The following is a 25,038-nucleotide window of genomic DNA, read 5'->3' on the forward strand; positions in this document are numbered from 1 at the left end:
GTCTCCCTTCAGGGCCGGGGTGAACCCCCGGGAGAGCCGGGAGTGGGGGAGACGGGCGGGGGTTGGGGCGGAGGGAGCAGCGGCCCCAGCGAGTTTGGGGGGGAAGTAACCAGGCGCGGGGGGGGAGGGGCGGAGCAGGGAGGGGGCCTCAGGGCCCCCCCCAACTATGGACGAGCGGCTGCTGGGGCCGCCCCCTCCAGGCGGGGGCCGGGGGGGCCTTGGATTGGTGGGTGGGGAGCCTGGGGGCCCTGGCGAACCTCCCGGTGGTGGAGACCCCGGTGGGAGTAGCGGGGGGGTCCCGGGAGGCCGAGGGAAGCAAGACATCGGGGACATTCTGCAGCAGATAATGACCATCACCGACCAGAGCCTGGACGAGGCCCAGGCCAAGTGAGTGCCCCCAACCCGGTCCCCACACAGACCCAGCAGAAGCCCCATTCACAAGCTCTGAATCTTCTGGGAGCCCCCCAACTCCAGGACCCTCCCCAGGATACTACAGCTCTTCTCTCCTCCCCTTACTCCCAGGAGCCCCAGGATAAGTGATCCCTCTCAAACCTTCTTTCACCCCCAGTCCCTGAAACCTTCAAAAAGGGGAACACTAGGTGGTCTCACTCCCCCCCCACCCCGGTCTCTCACTGACACCCCCACACACACACACACACACTCTCCCCTGAAACATCTTTCCACCTCCAGAGCCCTCTTCTGGCTCCCAGACTAAGAAACAGCTATACTGTCTTCTCCCCTAACTCTCCAGCCCGCCGTCATCCTAGGGGCCTCCACACCACACCCCTTCCCAGGGCTGCGACCCCTTCTCTCCATGCATGGCCCAGCCTCCAAGGGTCCTCACTCACCCTTTGACCCTGCTCAGCTGACACTAGGAGCATCAGAGCCTCCCAGCCTGCTCAGTCCCAGGACCCTTCACACACCTCTATACTGAACCCCCACTTCAGCTCAGCACCCCTAGCCCCCTCTGTCACCTCAGACTCTGACTCTTCTCCCTAGCCTCCTTCTGTCTTCCGCTGAAATTTACCTAGTCACTCTCATTTCTGCAGCCATTCCCCCAATCCCCTCTGTACCCTTCTAGACCATCTCCCACAACCTCCACCCAGCCATGGTGCCTTTAGCCTGCTGCACCCGTCCAGCCAAAGCCAAGCAGCTTCCCCACGTCTCCACACTCTGGGAGCTGAGCTCTTCCCAAGAACCCCCCAACTCCATTCGGCCTCCAATCCTGCTTTCTCCCGCCACAGATTTACCCACCACCTCCCTTATTCCCAGGCTCCCCTCTCTTACCCTCATGGGTGTGTTGTTTTGTGGTTGTCTTTCCCACTCCCCCATTTCTGTAGCCTCTCAACTTTTCTCTCCCATTCCTCCCAAGGAAACACGCCCTAAACTGCCACCGAATGAAGCCTGCTCTCTTTAGCGTCCTGTGTGAAATCAAGGAGAAAACTGGTACGTGGGTCCCCCCTTCTGGTTCCTCAACTCTGGGGACAGAACCCTGTTCACTATAGAACTGGAGCTACAAGTTTGACAACTTGGGGCCCTGAGGAAAGTGTGAGTCAGGAAGATTGCTAAGGGGGGCCTGGGAGGGAACCCAGGCCTGGAGACTTGGGTCTCCAGGAGGCACCAGGAGGGCTGAGAGCTGGGTGTGGGGTCCCTGAGTCCCTAAGTCCACTCGCCTGCACGCTAGGCCTCAGCATTCGAAGCTCCCAAGAGGAGGAGCCTGTGGACCCACAGCTGATGCGCTTGGACAACATGCTTCTGGCAGAGGGTGTGGCTGGGCCTGAGAAAGGGGGTGGCTCAGCGGCAGCAGCTGCGGCCGCCGCAGCCTCTGGAGGCGGCGTGTCCCCTGACAACTCCATCGAACACTCGGACTACCGCAGCAAACTTGCCCAGATCCGCCACATTTACCACTCAGAGCTGGAGAAGTATGAGCAGGTGAGGAGAGGAAGCTGGAGTGGGTGGAGGGAGAGGCCCTTAGGGGGAGGGGAATCCCAGGGCCGAGGGGCTCCTCCTCACCGGGCCACGGGCCCCCACTGCAGGCGTGTAACGAGTTCACAACCCACGTCATGAACCTGCTGAGGGAACAGAGCCGCACGCGGCCGGTGGCGCCCAAGGAGATGGAGCGTATGGTGAGCATCATCCACCGGAAGTTCAGCGCCATCCAGATGCAGCTCAAGCAGAGCACCTGCGAGGCCGTCATGATCCTGCGTTCCCGCTTCCTGGATGCCAGGTGGGGCCCAGGGCCCCAGGCCAGCCCCCAGCCCCTTCACGTTCTTCTCCAAGCCTCTGGGCCGCCAGGTTGCACAGCACAGCACTATGTACTCCGTGACAGTGGTGCTCTCTGGAGTTCATCAACGTGGTGGCCCTGCCGGGACACCAGCATCCTCCTCACCACCCCTTCTCTCCTCTGTAGACGAAAACGCCGTAACTTCAGCAAACAGGCCACTGAGGTCCTGAATGAGTATTTCTACTCCCACCTGAGTAACCCATACCCTAGTGAGGAGGCTAAGGAGGAGCTCGCCAAGAAGTGCGGGATCACTGTCTCTCAGGTCCTGGGGAGGCGTGGGGAGGGGCTTTGGGGGCACAGCGCTCTCCAATCCTGTTGACTAAGGTGCTTACAGAGGGACAGGTTCCCACCTGACCCTCCTTTCTGCCCCACACCCCACAGGTCTCCAACTGGTTTGGCAACAAGCGGATTCGCTATAAGAAAAATATTGGAAAGTTCCAAGAGGAGGCAAACATCTATGCCGTCAAGACCGCTGTGTCAGTCACCCAGGGAGGCCACAGCCGCACCAGCTCCCCGACGCCCCCTTCCTCCGCAGGTGGATCCCGCTGCCACCCTGGCTGGCTGTTCTGCACGCTTCCTGCTTTTGTTCCAACTTCCTATCTAGGCAGGATCATAGCAGAGAGGGGGCCTTCTGGGGTGAGAGGGACCAAGCTGAGATGGGGTGGGGATATCAGGGGACGGAGGCCACTCTAGTGAAGCTACTTCTACCTTTCTTCCAGCAAGTGGCCAGGGGAGGCTCAGGAACGGCCTGCTCCTTCCGAGTGTTGCAGTGTTGTGTGGTGGAGAATTTGCGTGTGGTGGCCCACCCCCAGAGAGCTAGTTCAGGGGGCTTTTTGAAAACTGAGAGCTGTGATGAGTCTCCGTCTGCCATCACAGGCTCTGTTCCACTCCTCCCTAATTCCCCCTCTGCTCCCCCAAGGCTCTGGCGGCTCTTTCAATCTCTCAGGATCCGGTGACATGTTTCTGGGGATGCCCGGGCTCAACGGAGATTCCTACTCTGCCTCCCAGGTCAGGTGGTCCATCTCGCCTTGAGTAGGGCTTTCCCAAACTCAGTTTCCCTACTTGAGGATATGAGACTTTTTGTCTTTTGAGGCTTCTCACTGTGTCCTGTCCTCCTTTGTTGCCTGCAGGTGGAATCACTCCGACACTCGATGGGGCCAGGGGGCTACGGGGATAACCTCGGGGGAGGCCAGATGTATAGCCCTCGGGAAATGAGGGTGAGTACCTGAAGCCCCTCTCTCCACCTCTCACCAGGATGGGAGGGCCTTTTCCCTGGCAGCGCTGTCCCCTGTGCTGGGTTTCCTAAAGCCTTACCCCAACTGTCTGCCTCTTTTTCCAGGCAAACGGTGGCTGGCAGGAGGCTGTGACCCCGTCCTCAGTGACATCCCCAACAGAGGGACCAGGGAGCGTTCATTCTGACACTTCCAACTGATCTCGCCCCTCAGGGCCACAGGGGTAGGGGCTCACAGGGCACCTCTTGAAGAGGACGCAGGCATCCAGAGGACAAAACCCAGACAAAGGAGAAGCACAAGATAGAGAAGGGCAAACGGGGGTCATCCCCTCCCTGGCCAGACTCTCTCAGTGCTGGGGGTGCTGACTACTTGGCAGGGAAGATGGGGCCCCTTAAGGGGAGAGTGGGGTCTGTCTCCTCCTTTTTTCCCTTTTTCCTTCTTTTTTTTTCTCCCCCTTTTGCTCTCACATAGAAACACACGCACCCAGAATCCTATTTTTCAGATTTTTCCTCTCCTCCTCTCTCATACACGCACATACAGCTATTCTGTTTCTCTCTCTCTCTCTCTCTCTGGGCTCCCCCACTCTCCTTCCCTCACCCCACTTATCTGCTCTGGGATCTGTGGAGATGCCAGCCCTGCCCAGCCAGAGATGCCAAAAATGGGGACATGACTTCTGGACAGAGGACATGGGCCACGCCCCCTGTGCCTCCCCACCCCCTGCCCCTCCAGACGGCTTTATTACCTCATACGCAGCTCATCTTAAACCAATAGAATCGCTCGGTGGACGGGAGTGTCTGACTCAGATATCTACCTCGGAGGGAGTTTCTGCTACTTTAGGGAATTGTTGACTGGGCTTTGGGGTTGAACTTTTTTTTTTAAGGAAAGAAAAATTAACCCTGGGATCCATCTGTATTTTTTTTAATTTTTATTTCGGGGATTTTTGGTGGTGGTGGTGGTTCTTAATTTTTAATTTAGTTTGGGGAAGTAGATGTTTTTATAAATATGTTGATTTTTTTTTTTTCATTTCTTGCTTTCCCACATTAGGGGTGATAGCCAAAGGGGTCATGATAAGAGAAAGGGGAACAAATAGAACTGGTGAAGAGGCCTGCCTGCCTCCACTCCTGTTCATCAGGAAGTACATTTAGCAGGGCACACCAAGCCTGCCCCCCTGAAATCACTTAGGTGTCCTCCTTTGCTTCCAAGGTCACTGAGGTGTTCTTTGCTCGTGCAGGCAGCTTTCTGCTGCGTTTGGTGTGGAAGCAGTCAGGGCTTGCTCTGCCAGCCTGTTCCCCACCACCCTTGGGCAGGGCCAGACTCAGTAATTTTGAGCAAATGTCACCTTCCCCTGTGAGTGACACATCTAAAATCTTTCTTCTAAACCACTATTTGCAGATTGGAGGGGGAAGAATGGGGAGGGGGGTTATTGCCAAATATGTTAAATATGGGTTGGGGTGTTTGTGTATGTATCTCCCTCAGTTTCCCCAGAAATGAGGTATCTTTTTTTTTGTTGTTCTCAGTCCAAAATCGAGAGGGTGGGGAGAGAGAGGAGGGAGGCTGCAAAAAGCCAGGTATGAGGGAAGGTAACATCACCACTGTCCCACCCTCGGCCCTGAACCCTACTATCTGAACCCCTCAAATATCCTCAGGATTTCACAAGACTGTCAGTAGGGAACCCCTCCCGTCAAAGATCCAGGAAGGACTGGGGGGCAGGTTGGGAGTGTGATGGGTGGGGGCGGGAGGCATGGGCCGGGGGCAGTTCTCTCCTCACTTGTAAACTTGTAGTTTCACAGAAAAAAAAAACGCAGTTTTAAATAAAGAAATTTCTTTTTTCCCTGGGTTTAGTTGAGAATTCTTTTCAAAAACATGAGAACTTTTTTTCTCTCATAAAGCCCCAAACGGGTTCCCCCCACCCCCCGCCGAGTTCCCCAGCCTTGCCCTCACCACCCAGGCCCCAGGTTTCACCCTTGCCTCCTCTCCATGGGAAACAGCCAGACCTGAACCCTGTTGCCTGGCAACCTCGCTTAGTTGTCCAGTAGCCCTGGGTGGTCTGGTGCAATAGGTTGGGGGTCCTGAGGGGATGAGAGACCCTAGGAGATGCACTCCCCACCCCCATGGATGTGGCTGTACCCAGAGGCTGGCAGTGCCCAGGGGTGGGGTGACAGCTGTTGCTCCCAGTACCTGAAGGACTCTTGTCCGAGAGAGGCATGAATTCCTAGCATTCCCTGTGACGGGACAAGACGGGGGAGATGGGGGCAGGGGAGAGGGTACAAGCCCCACCTAGGGTGGTGGCCACAGCAGCAAGGGGCAGACACAGCCAGGAGCCTGGGAAGGAAGCAGGATGGCAGCAGGGGCAGCAGCTGGAGCCTGGGTGCTGGTCCTCAGTCTGTGGGGTGAGCCCTGCCCCCCCCCACACCAATCCTCCCCGCAGAAAGCACTCTGCCCCGTCCCCGAAACTCCCCACAACTTTCCAGGAGCCTGGGCACTGCTTTTCAATCTCCCTCATCCGCCCTGCTCTGGGTTTCTTAGCTCCCATCTCCCTTCCTGCCCCTCCATTGTGCTGTCCCCCAGGGGCAGCAGTAGGGGATCAAAACATCACAGCCAGGATCGGGAAGCCACTGGTGCTGAACTGTAAGGGGGCCCCCAAGAAACCACCCCAGCAGCTGGAATGGAAACTGGTAAGTGGGGCTCCTGTCTCCCCACTTCCGGAGAGACCAATGACGCTTCGCATCCCCTCCTCCCCACCTCCCTACCTCCCTACCTCATCAGCCCTTTCCCAAACGGCTTGCACTGTTGAGGCCCCTCTCCTCTGTCCCCAGAACACAGGCCGGACAGAAGCTTGGAAGGTCCTATCTCCCGAGGGAGGCCCCTGGGATAGCGTGGCTCGTGTCCTCCCCAACGGCTCCCTCCTCCTGCCGGCCGTTGGGATCCAGGATGAGGGGACTTTCCGGTGCCGGGCAATGAGCCGTAATGGAAAGGAGACCAAGTCCAACTACCGAGTCCGAGTCTATCGTAAGGGTTCCAGGGCCTTGTTCACAGCCCACCTCTCATCTAAGGAAAAGCCTTCTACCCCAGCCCTTGACTCCTGGGCCCTGGCATGTGAGAACTTGACTTCAGCTGCCCCCGTTCCCACAGCCGGGGTGTATCTTCAAAGCTGCAGCCTCTGATTGGAATTTTCCCTCCTTCAGAGATTCCTGGGAAGCCAGAAATTGTTGATCCTGCCTCTGAACTCATGGCTGGTGTCCCCGATAAGGTAGAAGAAAAGGCGACATGTGGAAAGGGGTCCTGAGAATGGGAGGGGAGCGTAGCTCTGTGTATGTGTATGGATTCTCTTATTTTCAAAGATGATGAGGTCACTTTTTCGCTAGGTGGGAACATGTGTGTCCAAGGGGGGCTACCCTGCAGGGACTCTTAGCTGGCACTTGGATGGGAAAACCCTGATACCTGATGGCAAAGGTGAGTCCCAGCGTCTTCCCTCCTAGCTGCCTTCTTTCTGATCGCTCTCCCATACCCACCCTGGAATGTCTTGCCTTGTCCTCCCCCCACCATAGGAGTGTCTGTGAAGGAAGAGACCAAGAGACACCCTGAGACAGGGCTTTTCACACTCCGTTCGGAGCTGATGGTGACCCCAGCCCGGGGAGGAGCTCCCCACCCCACCTTCTCCTGTAGCTTCAGCCCTGGCCTTCCCCGGCGCCGAGCCCTGCACACAGCCCCCATCCAGCTCAGGGTCTGGGGTGAGTGCAGAACTGGGGAGGGCCCCAACTTGGGTGAGCACCTGTCGGAAGGTATGACCCTCAGGAAGGAGAGGGTTAAGCCCGTGGCCACTGGGACCATAGACAGGTGTAACTCTCAACCTCATGCCCCTCCCCACCCCCAGAGCCTGTGCCACTGGAGGAAGTCCTGCTGGTGGTGGAGCCAGAAGGTGGAGCAGTAGCTCCTGGTGGTACCGTGACCTTGACCTGTGAAGCCCCTGCCCAGCCCCCTCCTCAAATCCACTGGATCAAGGATGTGAGTGACCTGGAGAGGGGGCTGGCAGGTAGTGAGATAACGTCATTGGCAACCAGGAGGGCAGGGGGTTCGTGGAGAGTGAGGCAGGCGAGGCGGTACAAGGGTATCTGATGATGTGGAGGCAAAGACAGCAGCATGGGATGCGTTGGCAGGGGTTTTAGTAGTCTCCTGTTGGGGCTTCCCTGGTGGCGCAGTGGTTGAGAGTCCGCCTGCCGATGCAGGGGACACGGGTTCGTGCCCCAGTCTGGGAGGATCCCACATGCCGCGGAGCGGCTGGGCCCGTGAGCCGTGGCCGCTGAGCCTGCGCATCCGGAGCCTGTGCTCCGCAACGGGAGAGGCCGCAGTGGTGAGAGGCCCACGTACCACAAAAAAAAAAAAAAAAAAAAAAAGTCTCCTGTCCCCTTTTCCCCACCAGGGCATGCCCCTGCCCCTTCCCCCCAGCTCCGTGCTGCTCCTCCCTGACGTAGGGCCTGAGGACCAGGGAACCTACAGTTGTGTGGCCACCCATCCCAGCCATGGGCCCCAGGAGAGCCATGCTGTCAGCGTCAGCATCATCGGTGAGGAGACCTCTCTCCAAATCCCAGGGACCCTGGGGGCGGCTGAGGGACAGTGCAGGCTCCAATTCCCTACCCTATGCTAACACTGTCCCCGAGAGCCACCCCACGCTTCCCTCAGTGCAGCCACACCCAGGCCTTCTCTGCCCCACACAACCCAAGAGAGCAGCCCAGCCTGTCCCCTCTCCCCTCTGAACTGAAGAAAGGGAAAGGCTCCGCCAGGGCTCCCACTAGCCTTCTCCCAAACTGAAGCCTTCCCTTCTTTGTTTTCCAGAAACAGGCAAGGAGGGGCCAACTGCAGGTGAGGGGTTGGATAAACTGAGAGAGAAGCAGACAGACCTCAGCATGACTGAGGGGATGGTCAACAAGAAAGGAACTGTGAGGGCTGTGCCCTCAATTCTCCCTGTCTCCCTACAGGCTCTGTGGAAGGGCTGGAGCTGGGAACTCTAGCCCTGGTCCTGGGGATCCTGGGAGGCCTGGGGACAGCCGTCCTGCTCATTGGGGTCATCATGTGGCAAAGGCGGCAACGCAGAGGAGAGGAGAGGTGAGTGGAGGAAGCCAGACACCTCAGACTAAGGGCTTCCAGGCAGCAAAGAGGGGTGTGGGGGGAGAAATGACGGAGTGCTGGGAACCATGTGCAGAATTCTCCCCAATCCTCCTCCCCAGGAAGGCCCCAGAAAACCAGGAGGAGGAAGAGGAGGAGCGCACAGAGCTGAATCAGCCCGAAGGGCCTGAGGCGGCAGAAAGCAGTGCTGGACGGCCTTGAGAAGCCCACAGCCGGACCCCATCCGTCAGCTCCCTTTTTTTCCCCCACCCTCTTTTCTGGCCCCAGACCAGTTCTCCACTGTATAATCTCTACCCCACCTCCCCAAACTTTCTTCCACAACCAGAGCCTCTCACAAACAGTGATGAGTAAACACCTGACACAGTTGCTCTTGTGTATGTGTGATGCCCTCAGCCCCTGCACCCTTGAGAGCCCTGAAGGAGAGGGTCTCACCCCCATGCTTCGCCACACCACACCGACATCTACTGAAGTTGGAGAGAAATGCTCCTGTCTTGGAAGGAAGGAGGGATGGACAAAGGTAGGCAGAGTTCCCGTGAATACATCTCACCTTGTTTATTGAATTTGTAATAAAGGAGGTAGTGAGGGGAAGGAAGCACTTAAGAGTCAGGACACACATTAGACAGCGGGGAGAGAAAAATTAAATTAAATCAACAAGGGGAATATGGGGGAGAGTCAGAGGGGCCTTGCCCACCTTTCAACATCAAATCAAGAAATGTGGGGGAAAGCAAAGGATCAGGAGAGAGGGGAGACAGACCTTGTCTTCAGTCCGTCCTCCTCTCCCAGAGCTGGGAGTTACGATGCCACTGAGCGAGTTCAGAGCAAAGGTTCTCCCGTTCCATGCACAGGTGTCACTCCTCCTCCCCACACCCTCCTGGAAAGTGGCCAGGGTTGCCCTTAGCCAACAAAAATGGAGGGCTTACAGGGGAGGGTCCGGGAGTAAGGAAGGGTCAGCAGGGACCCCCAATACTGATTTTCCTCTGGCTGGAGGTGGGCAGGAAGGAGACACAGCTCAAATACTGAGCAGCCAGAAAAAGAAGAAGACGGCGAGAAACAGGAAGAGGGAGTCCTGCCAGCTGGAGGCCGGGTGACCCTGTCCCAGATCCACACCTGTGGAAGAGAAGAAAGCTGTGGAAGAAGTATCCACTCGTAGGCTGGAAGCGGGGCTGAGGAGATTCAGAGGGCTCGCTGGTAGTAGCTGAGGGAAGGCTCTTACCTGTACCCCGACGGAATGGCTCGTGGGTATTGAAGACGGTGGTGAAAAAGCCAAAGGGAAAAGCGCCAACACCAAATGAGAAGTGAAAGCCCCCAGTATCGCCAAATGGCTGGAATCCCTAGGGAGACGAAGAAAGTCAGTGGGGAACGGGGCAAGTCTTTGGCAAGGAAGGAATACAATCAGACAAGACTCACCCCTCTGCTCTCTGGAGCGGGTCGCTGGCCCTGGGGGCGGGGTGGGGTTTTCAATCTGAGGAAGAGGAGAGGGACTATCAGCAGGAAATAGCCCCTCATCTTCCAGACCCCACTCCCCAAGCAGAACCTTCCACCTTCCCTCAGCATCACCTCCCCTCTCTCACCTGGGATCCCGGGGCTTCTGGCTCCCTCGCCCGTAAAGGGGGACAACCTTTTCTCTGCTGATCCCAGCTTTACACACTGGGCACTCTTGCCGCTCTGGCCGTGCCTCCAGCCACTGGGGGAAAAAAATGTAGTGGTTTCCAGTACACAGAAGGGTCTTCCAGCTCCTCAGACCTCCCCATCTCCCTCTTCATCTCCTCTGCGTACGCACCTGATGGAGACAGGGCCAACTGGAAGGGGAACGAGAAAGGTCAAACCAGTTACACAAAAGAGAGACACAGATCCAACCTCAGAGCCCCATCTTTCCCCCTCTTACCAGGTGTTACCTGCTGTTTCTTTTCATATTTTCCACAACCCCCACCATACTAGCCAACTTGGCCTTGCTGCTTCTCTGATCTTCCAACACCTAAAGCTACATCCATCCTCACATGCTCAACCCTCTCCTCTCTCCTCTCCCCCAGCAAACACACACACACACACACACACACACACACACACAAATCCTCACCCCTCCCTTCTCTGCCTTTCAACTTAATTTCCAGTCCTGTTCAACCACCCATTTCCAGGTCTCCTCTTTCAGCCCCAGCACTATCCTTGCCCCCATCACTCCCAGACCAAACCCCCTTTACCAGCACCTTCTCCCGCTACTCCTTTTCCTCTCTCCTATGCCCAACAAAGTCCCTATTTCCACAACTCCTTAACCTTTGGGGGCTGCCCCTCCACAGTGCCCTTGTCCCCAAGTTTCTCATACCACCCCTTGCCATATCTCACCTGCATGTGATCCCACCTTCCCTAGATCTCGCCCTACTCAACTGATGCGTGCCTCCCCTAACCTTTGAGTCTAATCCGATCCCACCTGTACAGCTAAGACCCCTCCCTTCCCTGGGGTAAGGTGGCTCGCGTCTCGCCTGCACAGATGTGCAGTGCCCACCCCCTGCCCCCCACTTCCTCTTTACGCACCTCTTAACACAACTAGGTTGGCTCCTAGTTGCTGACTTTCCTTTCCACAGTTCTCCTCTGTACAGACGTGACCCTCTCGCCCACACATACCCCAAAACACGTAAGAACCCCCCTCACGCCTCACCTATGAGAATGTGCCCTCCGATTATTTGTATGACTGTATGGTCCCCCCGCCCCCAGCCTCCCCAGTATAAATCAGAGCCCCACTCCTTTTCGCACCCCTCTCAGATTCTCACCAGTACAGGTGGCCACACACACTGACCACAGCTTCCCGAGCAGTCTCCAGACATATATTACATTCGAAGGTCGCGCCCGCCCCGCCCCGCTCGCGATTTGGCCCTTCGGGGCCCCCGTCCTCCTCCTCCGCTGCTGCCATGGCCGGTACTTTGCCCCCCGCGTGCCCCTTAATCCCCCGAAACACACATACAGACGCCGCAACAAACGAGAAACCGCCTCCTGCCCACGATCTTTTGGCAGGCTTCAAGGTTTTCTAATCACTATTGGTCTCAGTGCCTGCCAATCACACAGAATCGAAAGAAAGGACTGGCCCAAAGGGCGGGGGAGGAAAGAGGTTTACGCGGTCCCGCCCTTGCATAATGACTATTGGCTAATACAGTCATAGTCAGTTTGCAGTGCCATGGGATTGGTAGATATTCCATACGTCCTGTCGCCCCGGCCAGGGAGGGCTTTATTCGTCTGAGTAGTTGCCAGTCATAACCAAAGGCCAGAAGCAATTGGCTCAAGACTATTTAGACCTCGCCCACTACAAGCCCCAGTCTTTCTTTTACTTCCCCTTTCAGAGAACGTCCGGATTCCTTTGGACTTTGGAGCGTATAGCTCCTAAGCAACTAATTGGCTAGAACTCGACGGAAAATGGAGGCCAGGTAAAGCGCGCGTGCGCAGTAGGCGGAGGGAAGGGGTGGGCCAATCCTATGAGAGTTGAGCTTTCTCTGGTCCCACCCCTTCACCGCTATATTGTCGCCATGGTGACTGCTCTACAATTGGCGGGATTTGGTGTTCAAAAGCCTTGTCTCGGCCTCATCCGGGTCCTCCGACTGCGGTGTCTCTCGACTGATTGGGCCGTTTTTTTCGCCCCTGATTGGCCGAGGTCGGAAAAGACGGCGAAGAGCTCGGAAAAGAGGACAAATGCTAGGGTCGCAGGGTTCAAAATGGCTCCGGCCTCCTTCGGTGACGTAAAGAGCAGAACTTGGGTCCGCCCCTCCCTCTTAGTGAAGAAGGGAGCAGAACTGGGATTAGCCCGACGTTTGGATGGTGCGAACATCGATCTGCGGCGCTGGTGTTAACCCATCTCCCTCGGCTGGACGACTCAGCCCGCCCCTCTTTAGGTGATTTACAAAGCAGAAATGAAGTAAAGGCCCATCCCCTTTTTAATGTGACACAGAGTAGAACAGAGTTGCCCTAGACACCGTTTTAAACCTTAAGAGCAGAAAAGGTCTAGCTCCACCCCTTTGTGAGTGGGTGAAGAGGCAAGACCCACCCCCTTTTAGGCGACCCGCGGCGGAAAGGGGTTAGGCCCGCCCCTTCCTTCTTGTACTGTGCCCCGCAGAACTGGGGTCTTCCTCCTGGGCTGGACCCCTGGGACTTGGGCAAGCTGCTTCAGAGTTTGGGCCTTTCGTACGAGTCTGGGCCTTTTCTACAGTCAGTGGCCCTCACTGTGGCTCAAGGAGCAGAACTAGGTAACAGTCCTCCCGTTACCAGTGTTCTTTACATCTTGTTCCTCAGGGCGTGTAAACTCTTTCTGGACAAAGGTGTCCAGTGGGGCTGGTGGCCAGACACAAGCTGAGGGTTCTTCAACAACATCCTGATAAAAGGTCCCACGTGACTCAGGGAGGAACGGTGAGAAGTTAGGAGCTGCCTACGGCAGGGGAGGTTAGTGTTCGGGAAGCGTGTAGAGGTTTAGGGGGAAACCCTATTGAGAGGCAGAAGTGGAGACCAAGAAGGGAGGAGTGATGGAATGATCCTGATAAGGGGATGATGGGAGTATGGGGGAGAGGGCAGCAGGGGCTGGAGGGAGAGCTAGGTACATACTACAGAATTAAGGAGGCATGCTTATCCCAGAGGAATCAGCATTCTTCCTCACTTATCTTTTTCAAGAAAGCAACCCTAATGCCCAGATTCCACTGGAAGAAGAGTACATTTTTTCTATGTTGAGGAGAGGGGTAGTCTCAGCTTGGGTGAGTAAGGAGACTGATAAGAAGGAAGAAACTAGAAAAGAAAAGGTACTGAGGTTAAAGTACATCACAGAAGGAAACGGGCAGGGAGAGGGCCTGAGAGTGTCCCGTCTCTCCAAAGACCAGGAAGGGGTGGGGGGTGGGAGGAGGTCAGTGGAGGAGGGAGCTGGACTGCTGGGAGATAGTGGCAGGGACAAAGGGCAGAAACCAGACAAGAGGGCTGGAGGGTGAGGTGGGGTGAGATGGAGTCCTGGAGAGAAGAAGAAGAGAGGTGAAGAACTCAGAGCTTGGCATATAGTAGGTGCTTGATACATATTTGGACTTGAATGGGGGAACAGGAAGAGGGAGATGGAAAAGGGTTGGAGTTGGAGGGAATAAGCAGCAGATGTGGGAGTTAAGGAGAAGAAAAGAAACAAGTTGACAATAAGAGGAGAGCTGATGGAGAATGAGGAGGAACGGGCCAAGGAAGGAATACAGCACCAAGGGACACGCAAGCCATGTGTGCTGAAAGGAAGTTGGAGAAAAGAAGATGCAGCTGGAGCCAGAAAAGGCCAGAGAGACCGAGACGGAGTCCAGCTGAGCTCCCGTGGGGTGGAGCTAGCAAGAGGAGACTGAAAGATGTGGGGAGGAGATGCCTGGGTCCCCGGGAGGCGATTGGCGAAACAGGGCGCCCATCACCGCCCCCTACTTCCTGGCCAGCCCCGGAAACCAGCGGGCGTGGGGAGGGGTGGCGGGGGATAGCGGCAGCAGCAGCCCCAGCCCTCAGAGAGACAGCAGAAAGGGAGGGAGGGAGGGAGGGAGCTGGGGGGACAACCCCCCACCATTCCTACCGCTATGGGCCCAGCCTCCCACTCTCACCTCCCCTCCATCGGCCGGGGCTAGGACACCCCCAAATCCTGTCGCCCCCTTGGCACCGACACCCCGACTGAGGCAGAGACACAGCCACCCGCCACCACCGCTGCCGCAGCCTGGCTGGGGAGGGGGCCAGCCCCCCAGGCCCCCCACCCCACTGAGGTGGGGGCAGGAAAGGGATGGGAGGAGGAGGGAGGAGGGGGCTAAAAGGGATGTGGAGGAGGGGAGGGGGAAAGATTGGGTCTGGGAGGGTGGGCTGTGGAGAGGCTTGGTGGGAAAAGGATACGGGCCGACTTGGGAGAGGGTTGCTGGGGAAAGGAGAGGGGGCCTGAGAGGGAGGAAGGATGGAAGAGACGTGAGGGAGGAGAGATGGAGAGAGACCCTGTGAACTTGAGATGGGGGTGTGGACAGGGAATCTTGGAGAGGAAAGCCCCAACACCTTCCCCAGTTCCTTTTCTTGCCCTTTGGCCCCACGTGACCCTTGGGGGGTAGTGGCAGGCAGAAGGCAGTTTAGTGCCCTCCTTTCCCCAGCAGAATTTGCTTCCTAGGGATGCCCTGAGACACCTGTTTCTCTCAAGGCACAGGACCTCTTGTTTCTCAGTGGCCTTCCATGCTGTGTTCGACCCTTACTGACATACAGATGCCTTGTGGGGGGCCATGTTTTCTACATTGAGTGGGTGTGCCTTTGATGTGTTTAATGGCTCGTGTGCCGCCAGTTTGTCCTGTGCTCTCCATGGGTTGTGGAGAAATGATGTGTTATCTTCCATCAGAATTGCCTGTTCTCATATCTTATGTCCGTGTCTCATGTCCAGTCTTGATGTGTTCACATGTGTGTGTTCTCATCTGTTGCATCTGTTATGTGGTTTCATGTTTCTTGCACATCTTATGTTTACTTTGCATGTTTACTTTAGCATGTAGAGGTCATACCTTATTTTGTTTGGGCTCACAGGTTACGTGCATAGTCCCACCATATGCAGTCATCTTCGTGTGTGGGATCTCGTGGCTTAGCGACTAGCGCACACTCATGTTGTGATGGGATTGGCCTGTTTATTGCATGTGTTTTCCCAATCCCAGTTCACACCGCACACATGTGTGCCCCTTCGCATGATGTGCTGATGTGACACGTCCACAGCTTGTGTGCTTCTGGTTACATATACTGTTTATTTTATAATTTTATTGCCAATATATTTTGTGAGCAGTATGCTCATTAACTCACTTGGCACTCCATTATGGTTATAAATCCTCGGACATCCCTGCTCTGGAGAGAGTCACTTAATGTCACATATTAGAGAAAAAGGTAACTGGGCCTCCATGTCCCTAAAGAACCATCCCCATATGCCTTACCTTGCTGACCCCGCTGGCCTGTGTCTCTTCATACACGTTACATCCGGTGCCTGTGAACAGTCTGTGTCCATGGAGCTCAATGCATAGCACAGCGTCAGCTCTGCCATGTACATTATCTGTCCCCCGCTCTTTGCACTGTTGGCATGTATTTGATGACAGCGGCATCTTTTTCCCCTGTGGCATGTTAATCCCCTTTCTGTATGTTTCTCGTGTGTGCAAGATTGTATGTGCCATCTTGTCTAGATTGATGTCACTCTGCCTTCACCGTGACCCTGTATTGTGTATGTATATCCAGAGTAGGTTACTGTTAGGCCTGGTGTGTTCATTGCTTTCTTGGTGGCTTTTCTTTTCATAGTTAATAGTCCTCAAGAGGGTAGCTATCTGATTGGTGTTCAGAACTGTTGTCTCGTTAATTATGGCTATGTGGGTATGTACACAGCCTTATAATCTGTTCAGCAAATGTTTACTGAGCATCTTCTCTGCTTCCTTCTGTCCTGGGCATTGGGAATAAGACAATCTCTGTCCTCAAGCTGCTTACACGTTAGGGAGGGAAACAAAGATAACCTCAAGTGGTTACACCCTGTCTAGTGTCAAGATGGGTGGTTCTCAAACTTATGTGCACATCAGACTCACCTGGATGGCTTGTTTAAAATAGTATACAGGTTCATGGGCCCAACGGCCTGAAGTTCTGATTCAATAATCTGGGGTGAGGTCCAAGAATTTATTTTTCTGCACTTGGAGAATCAGTGATCAAGGTAAAAGTGTAATGAAAACACAGGCCTGGAGGGGTTCCGGAAGACCTCCAAAAAGTGACACTGAGCTGTATAAGGCAAGTGAAGAACATTGCAGCCAAAGAGAACAGCATGTTCATGGCACAGAAGCGTGAAAGATAATGGTGTGTCTGAGGAACTGAAGTAAATCAGTTTGACTAGAGCGAAAAGGCGTTTGCAGGGATGTGGCCAAAGGTGTAGGCAGAAGTTAACTGGTCAAGAAGGGCCTTTGGGCAAGAGGGATGCTCAAGTTTGTGTCACAGAAACATCTGTGGTTGCCATGTGGAAGATGGATTGAAGGGGAAGAGTTAGGAGCCTGCTGCAGATAGTCCAGGGGAGACGCGCTTGTTCCACCTCGCGGGGGCAGTAGGATGAAGCAACTCAGAAAGCCTATTGTCCTAGAGCTGGCAGAGTCCCATTTCCTCTACCACCTGTTACATTCACCCTTGGCAATGGACTTACCTTGGAGCACAGCCCTTCTGTCATTGGAAGGGCGTGCCTTTGGCCTTGATACAAGTGACAGATAATTTGCCTGAACACCATTTGTGTGAACTGTGACCCTGCCCCAAACCATGGGGCAGAGTGGAGGAAGGAGGAAGAGCCTGAAGAGCAGATTCCGCATGCCTGTGCCTCTTCCTCCTGAGCTCTTTCCTCTCCCAGGGCAGGTGGTGTAATGACCCTTTTACTCTCTGCCCTCCTTTTTTCGCTTGGTGACGCCTTACACACTGCATGTCTGACCACATTGCCTGCAGTGTTGCTGGGAGGGAGGGAAGTGGGTGGTGGAATTTGTTTGCCTGTTTGTGGAGGCAGGATTAATAGATAGAGGTATGTGCATGGGTTTATCTGGGAACAGGGAGCCTGCCTGGGTGGAGAGGGGTTTTACTGGGTATGAATTTACCATCCTTTATGGGTCATGGGTGTGATTGTAAATTTGCGTATGTGTGTGAACAGGTCAGTCTTTGTATGACTGTGTGTGTCTGAGTTTGCGTTAGTGACACAGCCTTTATTCTTGCCAGTCAGCCCCTGGAGAATGTCTGTGTTTTGTCATTTCCACTGTATCTGCTGCGTGCTGTGTGTGCACTTGTGTGTATATGTACAGGCAGCAGCATAACCAAGTGGTTAGGAGCACAAGCTGCTTAGCTTTAAGCTAGGAAGTGCCTCTTAGGAGTCATATCACCTCAAGTAAGTTTTTTTAACCTTTCTGGGTCTGTCTCCTTTAAAACGTAAATCGTGTGTTTCATGTTTAAGGACTTAACATAGTATATAGACCAGCCCTGTTCAACAGAACTGTAATGCAAGCCACATATGTAATTTTTAACTTTCTGGTAGCTACATAAAAAAGGTAAAAGTAGCAGGGTGAAATTAATTTTAGTGTATATCCAAAAGGTTATAATTTCACAATGTAATCAATATAAAAGATTATTAATGGGATACTTTACATTCTGTTTTTCATTCAAAGTCTTTGAAATCTGATGTGTATTTTATATCTCTAAGCACCCCTCAATGCAGACTAGGCCACATTTCAAGTGCTCAGTTGCCATATGTGGCTGGTGGCTACCATATTGGACAGCAGAGGGATAGACCATTATAAGATCCTTACCAGCTACAAGCGTTAGCTATTATTAATGTCCTGTTGTTGTCATGTGTCTGTGAGTTGTGGATGTCCGTACCTTGTGTCTCATGTCTGAATGTATCTGGATCCTTCAGGGAGAGGGGTGGGAGAGCAGTCCTGAGCTCCCATCCCCACCGCCCCCATCCGAGAGAGGCTTTCTGGACAGGTTTTAATGGGAGCCCTGGCCCCCAGAGCCCCCCCAAACCCTCCCTTCTGCACCTTGCCCGCCCCGCCCCCAGTCCAGGAACCAGGCCCACTGTCCTTCGCCCCGTCCCCTGCAGGTGACCAGGATGGAGCTGTGGCCAGGGGTATGGACTCTACTGCTGCTGCTCTCCCTCCTGCTGCCCACTCTGTGGTTCTGCAGCCCCAGTGCCAAGTACTTCTTCAAGATGGCCTTCTACAATGGCTGGATCCTCTTCCTGGCTGTGCTCGCCATCCCTGTGTGTGCCGTGCGAGGACGCAACGTGGAGAACATGAAGTGAGGGGCAAGGGGTTTTGGGTGATGAGGGAACCTTAGGGTCAGAAGCAGGCAGTGGCTGGGGAGGGCACTGAGTGTGTAGGAGACACTGAGCGAGCCCAGGGACAAGGAAGCGGAGAAGACTGCAAAGATGCCCAGGAAGACAGGGGCCGGGGGAGGGGGGCTGAGGCCTGTAGGTGGACGTCAGCAGGTCCCACAGGAACCCCTTGCCATGTGGAACCTCCACAGGATCTTGCGTCTGATGCTGCTCCACATCAAATACCTGTACGGGATCCGAGTGGAGGTACGAGGGGCGCACCACTTCCCTCCTTCACAGCCCTACGTTGTCGTCTCCAACCACCAGAGCTCCCTCGACCTGCTTGGTGAGCAGCCTCCCCTAGCCACGCCCATCCTCCTGCAGTCCCCCCCTGGGATCTCCTCCCCCTAGAGGTCCTCAACCCTCCCTCATCTGGGGCGTTGCCCCCTTGCTCCCTCTGCAGGCCTCTTTGCCTGGGGTAGAGCTGCCCTCATAAGCAAGATCATATACCTTTAGTCACCTTTTCTTACTTTCTGGGGCTTCCCCTACCCCTCGCCCCCAGGTCTGCCTCTTCTTTTAGCTCTAGTCCCTGGGTGATGACCTGGGTGAGGTATCCTCACCCCACCCCCACCTCTGCCCTAGGGATGATGGAGGTGCTGCCAGGCCGCTGTGTGCCCATTGCCAAGCGCGAGCTGCTGTGGGCCGGCTCTGCCGGGCTGGCCTGCTGGCTGGCGGGAGTCATCTTCATTGACCGGAAGCGCACTGGGGATGCCATCAGTGTCATGTCTGAGGTCGCCCAGACCCTGCTCACACAGGATGTGAGTCACCCTGGGGAAACGGGGGTTATGGAGTAGAACAGTTGTAAACAAACTGACGTGCAGGGCCACCAGGCCTCACAAGTCCCATTGGAGCGTCACAGCCATTTTCTGATCCCTCTGTATGTGCGTCTTCCTTGACTCTCTTTCCTTCCCAGGTGCGGGTCTGGGTTTTTCCCGAGGGCACGAGAAACCACAATGGCTCCATGCTGCCCTTCAAACGTGGCGCCTTCCACCTCGCAGTGCAGGCCCAGGTGATTACTCCTTCCCGTCTACTGCTGACCCTCAAGCCCCCACCACCCCTTCCTCTCCTGGCAGAGGCTGGTCCCCGGGGCCTCAGAAGGCTGATCGCTTTTCCTCTCCCTCAGGTTCCCATCGTTCCCATAGTCATGTCCTCCTATCAAGACTTCTACTGCAAGAAGGAGCGCCGCTTCACTTCAGGTGAGGGCTCCGTGCAGATCTGGGGTTGGGGGGCGGCCAGAAGGGCTGTGGGAGAGGCTAGCGGGACATCCCCGTGGGGCAGGAGCTTCAGTCAGCGTCAGCACTGAGATGTCCACAGGATCATCTCATGTGACCCCACATCAGCCAATAAGTATTTATTATTTATTAAGCACCCCCTATACCCTGCTAGATGGGTAACACTTGGTCCCTCCAAGAGAGGCCATTACTGTCTAGCCGGAAAGATAAAGCCTGTGTGTGCAGTTAGAGCATTCGGCGGTGAACACTAAACCCAGACAGTGGGGCTGGCAGGGTGCTGAGGTGTCTGGACTGGGGCTGGGGAAGGCTTTGTGTGGGAGGGCCTCAGAGAACAGGTGGCAGCTGGTAAGCTGAGGGGGAGCTGTCCACGGCAGAGAACTGAAAGGTTGAGGAGGGGAGTAAGTATCCGGTGAGCTCGGAAACCAGGCTCCACCTGTGGGCAGAGTCCTGGTACCCAGGCCGTGATGGTGCTCACCCCCCTCCCAGGGCGATGTCAGGTACGGGTGCTGCCCCCAGTGCCCACAGAAGGGCTGACACCAGATGACGTCCCAGCTCTGGCTGACACAGTCCGACACTCCATGCTCACCGTTTTCCGGGAAATCTCCACTGATGGCAGGGGTGGTGGTGACTATCTGAAGAAGCCTGGAGGGGTGGGCGAGGCCCAGCTCTGAGCTCCCTTCCCACCTACCCCCCACCGTCTCCACACCTACCAGCCCAGTGGGCCTGAAGCTGGGCCAAGCCCTCTTCCTCATTTCCCCTCTCCCCACTTGTTCTCTTCTTTGGCATCTTCAACTTCTGAAGTGAATGTGGTTACAGCACCGCTCCCTGCCCCCTTCCCAGCACCGCTCCCCAACGGTCTCTTGCCTAGGTGCGGGCTCCACTCTGAACCCCACCTTCTGTGCCATCCTGTCTGTGGGACAGTTGCCTCCCCCTCATCTTCAGCGGTTCAGCCTACACAAGGGTAGGAACACTCCATTCTGTCCCCAGTGGACCCTCTTCCTTTGTGGTCTTCTCTACCTCTCCACCCCACATTGGCCAGTGGATTCATCCATTCTGTGGAACAATTTCTCACTCCCATGTCCACGGATTCAGTGGACTCATCCATTTGTGAGGACGACTCCTCACGCTGTGGCTGGAAGCTGATGCCTGGAACACTTCTCCCAGGCTCATCCTGGAAACATTCCTCAGCACCTTCTCCCTCCTTCCCGTGGAACCTCCTGTCAGTGGGGGCTGGACTCTGTCACTCAGAGGTCTCATCCCTGCCCTTGTCCAAGTGCCCAGGGTTGAGCACACTCTTGGGTGCCACATTTCTGCTTCCCCTCATCCCCTGGGTATAGTTGTTCAGTGGTCCTGGCCCCACCAAGCCCCCTACAGCCCTGCTGTACCATTCTAACCAGACGCAAGGGGAAGAGGCAGACATCAGGTGCTGTACTCACTTCCTCCTGGGGAGTTGGGGAAAGGAACTGAACCCTGGCTGGAGGGGATGGGAGGGCTTTTAATTTATTTCTCTTTCTTTTGAGGCTTCCCCTCTCTGAGCCAGTTTTCATTTCCTCCCTGTGGCATTAGCCACTTCCTGCCTCCCACCCCAGACCTGTGCTCACAACCACGGAGGTGGGCTGGGAGCAAAAGGAGAGGGTGGGACCCAGTTTTGCGTGGTTGATTTTTATTAATTATCTGGATAACAGCAAGAAACCGAGAATAAAGATTGAGAGAGATCTGGGCACTTTTCTGGCTGCGTTTGTTAAGGAGTTAAAAAAGCAGTTCTCATCCAGGCCTCTGCCCCAGCCGGAAGACCCAGGGGCAGGCAAGACAACCCGCCTTCCTCCTTTCTTCAGCTTTCCAAAGTTTCCATTGTGCATTGCTCCTTAGTGGCAGATAGCCTTAACTGCAGCTCCCCAGCCGGCCAATCCCAGAGGATTAGTGGGTCCAGTTTCTGTATAAATTAGTGGGGCAGGGGCTCTGCAGAGGCTCCTTAGCTCCGCCGATTGAGGCCTGGGCCCAGGCTGTTGTCCTCACAGGAGCCTGGTTAATGACAAGGAGACAGGCAGACACATTGACTGTGGACTTCTCGGATGCCTGGAGCGGGCCCTGGACACTGAAGGACTGACAGTCCCACTCACCAGTGAGTGGAACCACCAAGTTGGAGACAGACCGGGAGAAGGGGTGGTAAAGTGCGCAAATCTGGGGAAGGTATGGGGTGAGTGAGTGGAGGAGAAGAGATTTTGGACAAGAGAAAACTGAGTTGGGAAAAGGTGTCTGCAAGAGCTGAGGGCAGCTGTTGGGAGATGGGGGTCCCCACAGCGAGGGGCATGGGGACTCACAGGCACCCAGCCTCTCCTCCAGCAGCAGAACCTGGTCACTGAGAGACTCAATCCTGTCGCCTCGGCCCCACAGCTCTGCCACCTGTTCGGGCTGCAGCTCTTCTGGGGGCATGGGCAGCACTGCTCGGACCCAGGCCCCAGCCTGACTGGCCCACTACAAAGGAAGAGACACCTCAGGGTGTTGGGGGTGGGGTCTGCCACCCAGACTGGGCCCCAGGCATCTCCACTCACCTGCTCCAGCCGCTCCAGGCGCCCTCGCAGCTCGCGAATCTCCCGCCTCAGGGCACGCTCACCGTGTCCAGCCTCCCGAACTGGGACAAAGGACCAAGCCGAGCGTGACCACTGCCCGGGCCCCGCCTCTGGTCCGGCCCCCCGCATGCCCCACGCACCCACCCACTCACCGGCCACGCTGAGGATGCTGGCACTGGTTGGGGGCTCTGGGGCCCCTTCTGCGCAAGTGCGCCCGTCCGCGCCCAGCACCAGGCCCTGTGGGCAGCCACAGGTGAAGCTGCCGGCTGTATTGAGGCATCCGTGCGAACAGAGAGTGACGCCAGCCCTGCATTCATCCACGTCTAGTTACCGGAAAGAGGAGGGGGCTGAGGGGGGCGGGGCGGAGGGGGGTGCCACAGCGGGTAGGGAGGTCCTGGCGCCACCCCGAGGGAGGGCGAGGCAACTCACCCACGTGACAGTGCTTCCCACCCCAGCCCGGGGCGCACTCGCACTGGTCTGGCCGAACGCAGACGCCTCCGTTCTGGCAGGGCTTGGCGCAGATGGCTGCGGGCGCAGGAAGCGGGGTTCAGAACCGAGCGGAAGGCCTGGCTCTCCAGCCCGGCGGGGCGCACCTGCCCCGAGGCCTGGGAAGACCCAGCCTCACCTTCATCACAGGTGAGCGCCCCGGGATGCCGCTTTTTCCAGCCCTGGCAGCACACGGCGTGGGTCTGCTGCACCTCCCTCCTCACCTCCCGCCAAGCCACATGGTACGTGGTCCTGGAACACAGCGCCGGGCTCTGGACATTGGCATATGGGTCCTGGTCCCGGTTTGGGGGGTTCGTTCCTCTTGGGAGACCCCAGAGCCCAGGCTCCCCACCCCTCACCTGTAGGTGCTGCAGACACGCCTTCCAGAGCAGAGAGTCAAGTAGGGCTTATATACGGGTTGGCTGTAGGACTCGTTGTAACGGAGCGGGACCACCAGCGTCTGCTTGGAGCAGACCCCCTGACTGCACCCATGCGGGGGAAAGTGAGAGGCATTGAGTGGGCCAGGCCCTGGGGAGCCAGGAGCCCCACTTCCCTTCAGCCTCCACTGAGGCCCCACCCTCCCTAAAAATGACAGCCTCCCCCCCATTCTAAACTTTGTTTTGCCACCTGTGAAGCCCCAGCCCCAGCAGGTTTCATGAAGACCTCACCCCTGGCCCTGCCCCCTCTGTTATCACCTCTCTTTGAGGGATCCACCCTTGGCCCCCTCGCCTGTCATCAGTAGCAGGAGGAATGAGAGTCCGCCTAAGACAGTGCACAGCTCAGCCCTGGACCCCATGTTTCTCCTTGACTTCAGACTCTGCCAGCTGCAGGCAAGAAGAGGTTAGTGGAGGCCCTTCCCCTCTCCTGTTAACTTCTCCAGTTCCAACCCTTCCAAGAGCAGTCTGCTGGTGCCCTTTAAGTGGGGCAGGACATTCATTTGCACGCTTGCACTAGCCACCAGGATTGTCTACACCTGCAGGTACATTTAACTAACACCCCCCTTCCTTTAGCACATCATGGTCCATGCAGCACCCTACAAGCTCACAGCCCGACACACTCCCTCCACCTCCCCTCATGACCCTCCTGGCTCTGACGTGCCCTCTTCCATCCTAATCCTCCTACCTTCAAAATATCAGATGTGCACCATTACGCCCCTTTACACCTTGTACACACCCACACACCTGGAAACCCCACCTTCAACACATTCCTGCTACCCTCACGCACCCACACCACCACGTACACCCTGGACCCACTCCCCTCACTCAGACAACACACCCAACTCACACTCAACTCTAAGACTCTGAGTGACCCCCAGTCTTTCCCCATTGACGTTCTCTCCCCACCTGTCTTTCCCCCTCTCCTGGAGACTTCAGGCCACCAGCCTCAGAAGCAGCAGCTCAGACTGGTGGGCGGGCTGCGCGGGCTGCAAAGGAGAGGAGGGGCGGGCCAGACAGAGCCCTCCCATTCCTGCCCCCTCCCACAAGCCTCCTCCACAGCTGGAGCTTGGTCAGTTCAGTGGGGTCCAGATCCCACTACCTTCACCCCCGCAGCCAAGCAAAGGGCCCCTTAGAAGTCTCTTCTCAACCCTATGAGGCCCCCTGTTTTTGGAACTCCCCCAAATCAGCAGAGACTACTAGCTTTAAACACCAGCAGCACCCCTGGCCCTTGCCCTCCACCCTTCAACCCAACACAGACTAGGGAAGAACTGAGGGGCAGGAAAAGGCAGAGCTGGCAGAGAACAAAGTGGGGTCAAGTCATGGGAGAAAAGGCAAGATCAGATGAGGAAAGAAAGAAGGGTGTGGTGGGGACTGCCCAGGGCAGTAAAGGGAAAATTGCCCCCATTTCTTGATGACATTTGTTAGGGCCTGGTGGGGGGTATGCAAAGTTGAGTCAGCCACCGCCCCCCATGCCAGAGCAGACAGGGCCTTATTGTCTCCACCAAGATTCCTTCTTTCAAGGAAGAGGAGGCTCATTGTCCAGCCCCTCACCCAGCTCTGGCCTACAAAGGTCAAAAAGGGGCACAACAAATGCCTACCCTGACCCTTAGCCCCCTCGTCTAGCCTGGGGGTGGCTGGCGCATTCCACCCATGAGGCTGGGGCCCAAACCACTAGAGCCCTGGGCTCAGCCCCCAATCACAGGCTGGGACAGGAAGAGAATTGTCCTCAGCAGGAAAGAACCCGCAGAGAATCAGGAACCCACACAGAATGGGCATTGAGAGAGCGGAAACACCAAGGGGGTCCCACCCCAGACCAGGCA

General features: G+C 56.1%; 5 protein-coding genes across 13 annotated transcripts; 3 read left to right on the forward strand and 2 right to left on the reverse strand.

Annotated features, from left to right (window-relative positions):
* The first annotated feature begins 151 nt into the window (after positions 1 to 151).
* Positions 152 to 4,280, forward strand: PBX2 (PBX homeobox 2). 2 transcript variants are annotated; one of them, XM_081246764.1, is made up of 9 exons: positions 152 to 387; positions 1,373 to 1,446; positions 1,685 to 1,932; positions 2,037 to 2,227; positions 2,411 to 2,546; positions 2,666 to 2,819; positions 3,204 to 3,292; positions 3,415 to 3,501; positions 3,624 to 4,280. In XM_081246764.1, the coding sequence occupies exons 1-9, from the start codon at positions 167 to 169 to the stop codon at positions 3,714 to 3,716; spliced, it is 1,293 nt and encodes a 430-aa protein (XP_081102890.1). In that variant the 5' UTR covers positions 152 to 166; the 3' UTR covers positions 3,717 to 4,280. The 2 variants fall into 2 exon arrangements, with proteins under 2 accessions (XP_081102890.1, XP_081102891.1); XM_081246765.1 differs by lacking the exon at positions 3,204 to 3,292.
* Positions 4,281 to 5,760: 1,480 nt separating this feature from the next.
* Positions 5,761 to 9,006, forward strand: AGER (advanced glycosylation end-product specific receptor). 2 transcript variants are annotated; one of them, XM_081246767.1, is made up of 11 exons: positions 5,761 to 5,906; positions 6,085 to 6,191; positions 6,333 to 6,525; positions 6,702 to 6,766; positions 6,882 to 6,969; positions 7,065 to 7,247; positions 7,391 to 7,521; positions 7,937 to 8,078; positions 8,350 to 8,376; positions 8,493 to 8,619; positions 8,742 to 9,006. In XM_081246767.1, the coding sequence occupies exons 1-11, from the start codon at positions 5,855 to 5,857 to the stop codon at positions 8,839 to 8,841; spliced, it is 1,215 nt and encodes a 404-aa protein (XP_081102893.1). In that variant the 5' UTR covers positions 5,761 to 5,854; the 3' UTR covers positions 8,842 to 9,006. The 2 variants fall into 2 exon arrangements, with proteins under 2 accessions (XP_081102893.1, XP_081102892.1); XM_081246766.1 differs by lacking the exon at positions 8,350 to 8,376 and having other exon boundaries at positions 5,840 to 5,906.
* A 171-nt stretch (positions 9,007 to 9,177) lies between these two features.
* RNF5 (ring finger protein 5) lies at positions 9,178 to 11,586 on the reverse strand. Of its 3 annotated transcripts, none has more exons than XM_081246274.1 (6): positions 11,406 to 11,586; positions 10,421 to 10,439; positions 10,212 to 10,324; positions 10,048 to 10,077; positions 9,854 to 9,971; positions 9,178 to 9,747 (listed from the first exon to the last, which is right to left on the reverse strand). In XM_081246274.1, exons 1-6 carry the CDS (start codon positions 11,543 to 11,545, stop codon positions 9,535 to 9,537), a joined length of 633 nt encoding a protein of 210 aa, XP_081102400.1. In that variant the 5' UTR covers positions 11,546 to 11,586; the 3' UTR covers positions 9,178 to 9,534. The 3 variants fall into 3 exon arrangements, with proteins under 3 accessions (XP_081102400.1, XP_081102401.1, XP_081102402.1); XM_081246275.1 differs by having other exon boundaries at positions 9,534 to 9,747; positions 10,048 to 10,102; positions 11,406 to 11,579; XM_081246276.1 differs by lacking the exon at positions 11,406 to 11,586 and adding an exon at positions 11,170 to 11,286 and having other exon boundaries at positions 9,534 to 9,747; positions 10,048 to 10,121.
* Positions 11,587 to 13,633: 2,047 nt separating this feature from the next.
* On the forward strand, positions 13,634 to 21,445 carry AGPAT1 (1-acylglycerol-3-phosphate O-acyltransferase 1). 2 transcript variants are annotated; one of them, XM_081245151.1, is made up of 7 exons: positions 13,634 to 13,658; positions 18,221 to 18,417; positions 18,646 to 18,779; positions 19,076 to 19,251; positions 19,407 to 19,502; positions 19,617 to 19,689; positions 20,212 to 21,445. In XM_081245151.1, exons 2-7 carry the CDS (start codon positions 18,230 to 18,232, stop codon positions 20,394 to 20,396), a joined length of 852 nt encoding a protein of 283 aa, XP_081101277.1. In that variant the 5' UTR covers positions 13,634 to 13,658; positions 18,221 to 18,229; the 3' UTR covers positions 20,397 to 21,445. The 2 variants fall into 2 exon arrangements, with proteins under 2 accessions (XP_081101277.1, XP_081101276.1); XM_081245150.1 differs by lacking the exon at positions 13,634 to 13,658 and adding an exon at positions 14,097 to 14,375.
* EGFL8 (EGF like domain multiple 8) lies at positions 21,372 to 25,034 on the reverse strand. Of its 4 annotated transcripts, XM_081245143.1 has the most exons (8): positions 23,477 to 25,034; positions 23,141 to 23,263; positions 22,921 to 23,033; positions 22,725 to 22,820; positions 22,448 to 22,618; positions 22,278 to 22,357; positions 22,047 to 22,200; positions 21,372 to 21,747 (listed from the first exon to the last, which is right to left on the reverse strand). In XM_081245143.1, the coding sequence occupies exons 1-8, from the start codon at positions 23,575 to 23,577 to the stop codon at positions 21,698 to 21,700; spliced, it is 888 nt and encodes a 295-aa protein (XP_081101269.1). In that variant the 5' UTR covers positions 23,578 to 25,034; the 3' UTR covers positions 21,372 to 21,697. The 4 variants fall into 4 exon arrangements, with proteins under 4 accessions (XP_081101269.1, XP_081101270.1, XP_081101267.1 ...); XM_081245144.1 differs by lacking the exon at positions 22,047 to 22,200; XM_081245141.1 differs by having other exon boundaries at positions 21,372 to 22,200.
* Between the last annotated feature and the right edge of the window lie 4 nt (positions 25,035 to 25,038).

The sequence above is a fragment of the Mesoplodon bidens genome (genome assembly GCF_964165515.1).
Source record: "Mesoplodon bidens genome assembly, chromosome: 10".
Classification (NCBI taxonomy): Eukaryota; Metazoa; Chordata; class Mammalia; order Artiodactyla; family Ziphiidae; genus Mesoplodon; species Mesoplodon bidens.